This window comes from Haliotis rufescens, unplaced genomic scaffold (assembly GCF_023055435.1).
Source record: "Haliotis rufescens isolate VD_foot unplaced genomic scaffold, xgHalRufe1.0.p SCAF_15, whole genome shotgun sequence".
NCBI lineage: Eukaryota > Metazoa > Mollusca > Gastropoda > Lepetellida > Haliotidae > Haliotis > Haliotis rufescens.
This window is the reverse complement of record NW_025963835.1, coordinates 33,067,558-33,076,918: the sequence shown is the minus strand read 5'-3', so window position 1 is coordinate 33,076,918 and position 9,361 is coordinate 33,067,558. Positions and strand designations below refer to the sequence as shown.

General features: G+C 40.9%; 2 protein-coding genes across 3 annotated transcripts in view; both read left to right on the top strand.

The window, feature by feature from the left end:
- Positions 1–369: 369 nt before the first annotated feature.
- The window catches only part of LOC124132049 (transport and Golgi organization 2 homolog), a 33,607-nt gene continuing 24,615 nt past the window's right edge, over positions 370–9,361 (top strand). For both annotated transcript variants that reach the window (XM_048396480.1, XM_048396479.1), the window contains exons 1-3: positions 370–2,174; positions 6,700–6,863; positions 8,686–8,802. In XM_048396480.1, the coding sequence (XP_048252437.1) occupies positions 6,722–6,863; positions 8,686–8,802 (259 nt within the window). In that variant the 5' untranslated portion in view covers positions 370–2,174; positions 6,700–6,721. The remainder of the gene's footprint in view (positions 2,175–6,699; positions 6,864–8,685; positions 8,803–9,361) is intronic.
- On the top strand, positions 4,709–5,248 carry LOC124131941 (uncharacterized protein K02A2.6-like). Its single transcript, XM_046495474.2, has one exon. It carries the CDS (start codon positions 4,709–4,711, stop codon positions 5,246–5,248), a length of 540 nt encoding a protein of 179 aa, XP_046351430.2.

Genomic DNA, 9,361 nt, shown 5'->3' with positions numbered 1-9,361 from the left:
TCTAATGACCAGTTAAACGAGCACTGATTACATGTGATAGCGCCTGTGGTCCAGTGGTAGAGCGTCGGCTAATTAACGCATTAACGCATTAATTAGCAGAGCCGGTGAGCCGTCGAAGCGCGTTCTAGCCCCCACAGCTCTAATTGGATCTGAAAAAGTGCGCCCGGTGCGCACTTTTTCAGATCCAATTAGAGCTGTTGGGGCTAGAACTACTGACAGGAGTAGTGCACTTTACCGGGCGCACTTTTTCAGATCCAATTAGAGCTGTTGGGGCTAGAACGCTGCTAATTAATGGTTAACGGTGCCCTGCATGGAACTATGGCCTGTCCGGATTTTACTGCACAACGCACTTCCGTTAGTAAATGGCTGACTGCCGAACCTAGCTCTCTCCTCTCTCACTCTCTTGCTTTGATATGGGTTTTACACCCCCACAAGCTATTGAAACATGGTGGCAGCGGAAAAGAACTATATTAGTCACTGTGTGGTTTGTGTTTAACCCTACTTTTCATTGACAAATGACTCTCTGTGCCGAACTAACACCCGGCGGTTTACCGTGTGTAGAAAAAAACACGTGGATCGAGCGTGTTGCATATTCAAGGATCAAGTGGTACATACTGATTGAATCTGACTGGATTATTGACATAAACTGTTATCTTTATCTTACTTGAAACATTTAAATTCAAGTCAATAAAATGAATTCTAACTCTGACATTTGAAAATGTCATCTGACGAATCTACGGAAGCTCAGTCTAGTCAAAATATGGCGACTACTGTCAATGATGCGAGTCATATTAGACCGCCTGAACCTCTGAAATTAGGGGATGATCCTGTTAAAAACTGGACATTATGGAAACAAATGTGGGGCCATTACTGTGTAATCACCGGTAAGAGTGATGAAACTTGTAATATGAAAATCTTCAGATCTTACTTAATTTCTACTATGGGAGTAGAAGGACTACAAATCTACAACTCATGTGATCCTTCAGAAACTGACTCTGTAAAGAACATTATTGAGAAGATTGATTCACACATTCTTGGTGAAAGCAATGAGACTTTTGAAAGATACAAGTTTAATACTAGAAGTCAGCAACCAAATGAGAATGTTGATACTTATGTAGCAGCTATTAAGCAGCTTATGAAAACTTGCAACTTTTGTAATTGCCTTAGAGACTCTCTTACTAGGGACAGAATTGTTCTGGGCATATCTGATGCCAATACTCGTAAACGCTTACTTCAGGAGCGCAACCTGACACTTGCAAAATGCATAGACATTTGTCGAAGTCATGAAAACACAGCATCTCAGTTGAAAGTAATAACAGCAGAAGTAAACAAAGTCACAAGACAAACACCACACGTCAAAATATCACAGAGAAAGCAAACAACATAATAACCCCAAACCTGCTTACAGAGGTACACACAACAGTCAAAGGTCAAATACTTACCAGGGACAACAGCCACGACTAAACACCTGCAAGTTTTGTGGTAGAGAACATGTATTTTGCAAAGAACTTTGTCCAGCATGGGGAAAGACCTGTAAGTTATGCAAGAGACAAAACCACTGACATATGTTGCACATTCAGCCAGAAACCTGTTCATGGGGTACAAGTCCAAGATGATTGCTCTCACAATACAGATGTATCAGAAGATGGCTAAGTATTTACTCTCTCAGAAATACAGACAGTTGTCAACAAAGTTAACACACCAGATACAGATCTTATCTTAGCGAATATGATTGTTGATGACAAGAAAACAGTGACATTCCAAGCTGACTGTGGCTCAACAGTGAACATTATCCCTGTCAAGTTTGTGAACTGTGCATTACAGGACAGTGAAACACAATTGAGAATGTACAATCAAACTCTCACAAAGCCACTAGGAAAGTGTATCATGAAGATCACCAACCCAGAAAACAAGATGACATATGACATCGAATTTCATGTCATCAAAGAAAACTTGACACCACTTCTTAGCAGGAAATCAGCAGAGCAGATGCAGCTGATTGTAACGGAAGTTTACACTCTACACTCGCCACATCCGGAACAGGAAGTTACCTTGGTCCATACGGGTTTTTGGAAAGGGATACTTAAGCTCGTGCGTGCCGCACGAGCGGCAGTCAGCGTCTGGCTCCGGGGACAGGCTTGCTGGAATTTGTGCACATGTGCGTTCGGTATATGGTAAGATAATTGCATTAGTAGTAGTTTGTTCTTTTTATTTGCCCAGTCACACCATTTTTTTTTTCTGTGTAGGTTATCATGTTTGTTATAATGGGATAGATTTAGCACGTAGCTTAGTAATATTTTTGTTGGAAATTGTGTGCCAGTGTTGGTTAGGCTAAAGAAGTTTCAAAACTTTGGACCCCGTGTGTCAACCGAGTGTGTTAGATATGTTCGAGGACTGTGACTAGTGAAAGCGTTTGATGCCACCGTGTCTATCGTTCGATATTGGTGTTTCTATTGGTTTGTAACCAGTTGCGTTTGAACTTGTAACACAGGTATATCGTTCGATATTAGTACGTCCATTGGTTTGTAACCATTTGTGTCTGAACATGTAACACATGTATACTGGTCGGTAATATTTCCATTGGTTTGTAACCAGTTGTGTATGAACTTGAACCGCCCGTATACTGGTCGAAAATACTTCCATTGGTTTGTAACCAGTTGTGTATGAACTTGAACCGCCCGTATACTGGTCGAAAATACTTCCATTGGTTTGTAACCAGTTGTGTATGACCATGTAACACATGTATACTGGTCGATAATATTTCCATTGGTTTGTAACCAGTTGTGTCTGAACATGTAACACATGTATACTAGTCGGTAATACTTCCATTGGTTTGTAACCAGTTGTGTCTGAACATGTAACACATGTATACTGGTCGATAATATTTCCATTGGTTTGTAACCAGTTGTGTCTGAACATGTAACACATGTATACTGGTCGGTAATACTTCCATTGGTTTGTAACCAGTTGTGTCTGAACATGTAACACATGTATACTGGTCGATAATATTTCCAGTGGTTTGTAACCAGTTGTGTCTGAACATGTAACACATGTATACTGGTCGGTAATACTTCCATTGGTTTGTAACCAGTTGTGTCTGAACATGTAACACATGTATACTGGTCGGTAATATTTCCAGTGGTTTGTAACCAGTTGTGTCTGATCATGTAACACATGTATACTGGTCGGTAATACTTCCATTGGTTTGTAACCAGTTGTGTCTGAACTAGAAACTCATGTATATCATTTGCAAATACTTGAAAATTGTAATAAATCAGTATGTGGAATAATTTTGTAGTTTGTCCCTTGTTTAGGATTTAAGCATTACTCTCTCACTCAGAGTGCCACTCAAACTGGGAGAACCTCTTGTTTGAATTTTTTGTAAGCGTAACAAGAGTTTATGCAAACTCTTGAGGCGGGAATGCGGCTGTGGAAGTAAATCGCTTACACTGATCACTGTTAACTACCGCAACTTTTAACAAATCAACAACATCACCACAGATACCATGCTGTCAAACTTTAATGATGTTTTCAGCAAAAGCTCCCAAGGTACTTTCCAGGAGTAGTTCACCTACATGTGAAGGAAGGTATTATGCCGTCTCAGTGCCCACCAAGAAAAGTTCCTATCGCTGTGAAGCCCAAGCTGAAGGAAGAACTCGACCGGCTTGTCAAGCTTGGCGTACTGACACCTGTTACTGAGGCCCACAGAGTGGTGTTCCCAAATATCAGTCCAGGTGAAGAAAACTGGCCAATTGAGGGTATGTGTTGACCCCAAATCTCTTAATGAAGCTCTCCAACGGGAAAGATACCCGTGACCGACTATAGAAGATGCACTGCCAGAGATTGCTAAAGCCAGAGTGTAAAGCAAAGTTGATCTAACCCATGGTTACTGGCACTGCGTACTGGATGAAGAGAGCAGTTACCTTACCACGGTTAAAACACCTTTCGGAAGGTACCGATGGTTAAGGCTTCCTTTCGGAACAAAGGTTAGTTCTGAAATATATTCAAGCAAGGGACTGGGTGCAGCGTTGTTACAACAAGGGAGACCGCTAGCGTATGCTAGTAGAGCACTGTCTGATACTGAATGTGGTTATGCTCAGATCGAGAAAGAGTGTCTTGCTATTGTCTTCGCCCTGGAGAAGTTCCACCAGTATACTTTTGGCAGACCAACAATCGTAGATTCAGACCACAAACGTCTCGAGGCTATTCTTCGGAAACCTCTGTACAAGGCACCCAAAGACTTCAGTCCATGATGTTGAGACTCCTTCAGTACGGCATAGATATTGTGTACAGACCAGGAAAACAGATGTACCTGTCGGATATGCTCTCCAGAGCATACACCAACTCAATCACAAGTTCCAGTAAACCCGACACGTTCTCAACGGGGAATGCAGTCGGACATCTGAGAGTCAGTCCTGAAAAACTAGAAGAATTGCATAACGCAACACGAGAAGATGAGACAATAAACATTGTCAAGTCTGTAATCCTAAGGGGATGGCCTGAAAATAAGAAAGAATTACCTGAATCACTTGCTCCATACTGCTCTGCTAGAGATGAATTCACTGTGCACGATGGTCTGGTGTTCAAAGGAGAACGCATTGTTGTACCTGAGAACATGAGAACACAAGTCAAATCTCTCCTCCATTCATCTCATCTCGGGAAAGAAAGTATGCTAAGAAGAGCTTGAGAGTGTGTGTATTGGCCTGGCATGACCGACCAGATCAAGCAGATCACAGAATCTTGTGAAGCCTGTCAGACATACAGTAGAGCTCAACAGAAGGAATCTCTGATGAGTATTGAAGCCAACTATCTGTGGGAGATAGTAGGGACAGATCTGTTCACGTTTGAGGATCGTGAATACCTTCTTACTATTGACTACTTCAGTGGATTCTGGGAAGTTGATTATCTTCCGAAAACTAACTCATTAGCTGTGATTAAGGCACTGAAAATACACTTCTCAAGACATGGCATTCCAAACCAGCTCATCTCTGAAAATGGTCCACAGTTCGTGAGCGAAGGGTTCTCATCATTCACAGAAGTATGGGACATTGTACATTGTACCAGTTCTCCTAGACATCCAAACGCCAACAGCAAAGCAGAATCGGATGTGAAAGCAGCCAAAACAATGATGAGCAAGTGCAAGAGTTCGAAGATGGATCCCTATCTCTGTTGGCTCAGACTTCGGAATACTCCGACTCAGAACACGGGGACTAGTCCGACTCAGAACACGGGGACTAGTCCGACCTAGAAGTTGTTCAGTCGAAGGACTAGATCACTAATGCCAATGTCAGAAGAACTGCTGATGCCTGGAAACCACAGTGACTACCTGAATGATCGCAGATCAATAGAGAGTGCCCAGAGAAAAAGATCTCAGTCCTACAACAGACTTGCGAGAGACTTATCTCCCTTGGAGGTCGGAGATATGGTTCGCATGAAACCCTATCGACTAAGACAGACAGAGTGGGAGAAAGGAACTGTGAGTAAACGACTTGACGAACGCTCTTATGAAATCGAGGGTGAGAATGGTTCCTACAGAGGAAATAGAGTACACTTGAGAAAATCAAGTGAGACCAATCCTCCTACTCCTGTCCCAAAGCTGATTGCTGCAGCGGAGACCGGTGTAAGACCAGATATTACACCCGTGACTCAACACTTAACAAATGTGAAGTCACCTGACCCTGTCTCAGTACATGAGACGAGCAGACCCAAATCTCAGGTAATACCTGTACCTGAAGTTCCAGACAACCCGAGACGATCTACCAGACACACAAGACGCCTGCCTACCTCAAAGACTTTGAGGTGTCCATGGAGTAGATCAACGACCTGATGTTCCTGTTCAAATTGACTGTTAATTGATAATTGTGTTCAGCGTTCATGAATTTGCAAAAGACTGTAACTTGTGTTAATCTTTGGTGAATAAGCTCTTCAGTAATAACTCATTAAGTTCATTACCTTTCTTGGTAATCTTGGGGCGGTCGGGTAGCCTAGTGGTTAAAGAGTTCGCCCGTCACGCCGAAGACCCGGGTTCGATTCCCGACATGGGTACAATGTGTGAAGCCCATTTCTGGTGTCCCCCGCCGTGATATTGCTGGAAAATTGCTAAAAGCGGCGTAAAACCATACTCACTCACACTCACTCTTGGTAATCTTAATCATTGTATTAATCACTAGTACAAGTGATGCTTTATTTGCTCCTGTTCTACGTTAAAGTTTTAAAGCTTTTCCAAAACGGGAGGATGTTACAATATCTGCCACGGCCCGGTTAACGGTGCCCTGCATGGAACTATGGCCTGTCCGGATTTTACTGCACCCCGCACTTCCGTTAGTAAATGGCTGACTGCCGAACCTAGCTCTCTCTCACTCTCTTGCTTTGATGTGGGCTTTACACCCCCACAAGCTATTGAAACACGTGTGCAACGTGAACTACTGGAAATCACAAATGCCGCTATATGACGAATGCGGCTGTACCACAGGGTTCGAGTATACTAGGCCTGAAGTATGTACCATGTCATTACCCAAAGTGTCCTCCCTCATGTATCCATGTCAGTTTGACCTCTCATTCATAAGACAACGGCTGACAGTCGACTACCACTAATTAACAAAGGCCCCAATACCACAACATCTAATTAATGTTTAGGACCTTGTCTCTTGCTATCACAAAGGCCATCACAATAGAATGCATTCTTAATTTCCCAAACAGGTGTAACTGGTGAGCAACCAAGATGTGTATCTTATTCTTCCAACTGAATGACCGAGAGGAATGTGGCGCCTACCGCCTAGTTCTTGCCAACAACCGAGATGAGTACTGGACTCGACCCACATCAACAGCAGCGTACTGGGGGGAGAAGGACAACTGCCTCAGCAGTAAGACATGTTCAACATAACCACTGTGCCAATTAATATTGAATTTCACCTGGTTTCTTTTGTTACCACAATATAAACACTATTTCAGACACATGGGTCAGATTCTGTTTATTATCATCCAAAATCGTTCTTCCAATTTTTATGCCACTGACCTTAAAGGGAGGGTGTTTAGTTATACCAAGGAATTCTGTAAGTCCATCTGTCCGTCCGTCCGTCCTTCCGTCCTTCCGAGGTAATTTTTTGTAAGACCCATAACTCGAAAACTACTGCATAGATTCATTGAAACTTGGTGAACTCTTTCTATGCCGAAAGATTCTTTACAAATTTAAGGAAACTTTCAATAGAAATAGAGCAGTGCTACATTTTGATTTTGGTATGTGTATTTTCTGAACAAATATTATTTTCTTTCTTGTTTTGAACATAGAATTTTGTTTTTCTTCAGCATTTGTGCAACCTTAACTTGATTCCGATACTTTGATTTTCTTAGAAAATATTGCTCTTTTTCGTGTTTTGAACTTAGAAGTATGTAGGGAGTCAAAGTCGGGGGTATTAGTGAGCCCTGCTCACTCTTTGCCTTGTTTCAGGTTGTAAATGAATTTGTAAATGTTGGATTAAATTTCCAATGAAGGAAATGATTATGATATATGTGATGAAGTTCACTTAAATTGTGATTTTTTTTATCAATGATGTATTTCTTAGTAGACTAGTGTAGCAGAATGTAAAATAGTATGTATTTTAACTTCTATATTTTAAACTTAAATAATTAAATAATTGAGTTAAGTATGGTAATAGGTCCTTAAGCTAACCTGAGCACTCTCTACTAATCCTTAGGTAAAGTACGGGGTATAGTTATGTAAGGTCTTTAGTGATCTGGTCCAGCCACAGCTTGGCCAGTGATTGCCTTTTCTATTGTTTCTGTAGCATGTGACCAGGTTTTTAGCTTTAAACACTTCAATATTTCTCTTCTCTGGTCACTGCTGCGTTACAACTCTGCATGATTCACTGCACTGCACTAATTGGGGTAAGTTAATTTAGACTTCTGTAGTATTTATATTCATCATAAGGAGGTTAGGATCTGATATTTTAGTCTTGTTGAGTACACTTTTATCATTTTAATTGCATATTTCTTATATAATATAATTTGCAGTATGATCCACATGATACGCAATGTTGTAAATATATTACTTATTCTTCAAAGTCATGATACGTTAGTGAGTAGTGTGATACTAATTACACTAGCCATGACTTAATGTTAAGCAACCATATTGTTATAAGGTGCTTTCAGTAATTTATATAGTTTATAGCTTGAAGCTGTATCTATTATAATAGATTTATCATTAGCAATAATTTATAGCTTACAGCTATAAATGTAATAATATATTGTACAGTATTTTAGTACACTAAGTCTTGTATGAGTTAGTTGATGATTATGTACATAGTTCTATGAAAGTATTAGTAAATATGTACTGCTGTAGTGCATATAAATATTAGGTTTATATTACTGTGTGTGAATGTGTGAGAGAGAGAAAGCGTCTGTGTGCGTATTATATACATTTTACTTAATTGTGTCATTTCATTATTAGGCATAGAGGCACATATAAAGCCATACTGTTGGCACTGACGTGATGAGCCTGCGTCCCTGAGACGAGGGAAATTCTTTCAAGGTTCAAATCTGATGCTTTTTTTAGCGTTTGAAGTAACATACCATTCCTGTTAGTTAAAATTGTGTTCTGTGAAAAGCTAAGTTGTCATTTACCGTTAAGTTTACCATTGAGTTTACCATTGAGTTTACCATTGTTGTTTGTGTGTTGTTTCTGAGTAGGCTTGGACCAGAAGCCGGGGAGAGAGGGTGGGATTTGGCTGGGGATCAACAAACAGGGCAAGATTGGAGTTCTTCTGAACATACTCGAAGAACACCTCCCCAACAGGAAAGGAAGAGGTAACACTTGTCAAAGTTCCTGTACTTATATAACATTGAGTCTTCACACAACTCTGATCGATTAGTTGTATCATATGATGTAGCATTATAATGGCACAATCCCAATCATATTCTTTCTTGACTGGTACGTGTGTCAAGATTAGTTACAAAGGATTTCTTATGAGGACATTTTAAATATTGTGATTATGCAATTCTATTTATAGAATAGCATGATGGAAGTTTGGTGAGAGCCTTTCCCTTCCCCACAATGAAGAGTTGGTAGCCTAGTGGTTAAAGCGTTAGCTCGTCACGCCGAAGACCCGGGTTCAATTCCCGACATGAATACAATGTGTGAAGCCCATTTCTGGTGTCCCCCGCCGTGAAATTGCTGAAATATTGCTAAAAGCGGCGTAAAACCGAACTCACTCACTCACTCACTCACTTTGTTTGTTTGTTGTTTAACGCCGCACTGAGCGATATTCCAGCTATATGAAGGTGGTCTGTAAATAATGAAGGATCAGACCATCCAGTGATTGTCATCATGTGCATAGATCTACACAATTGGGATACGACAACATGC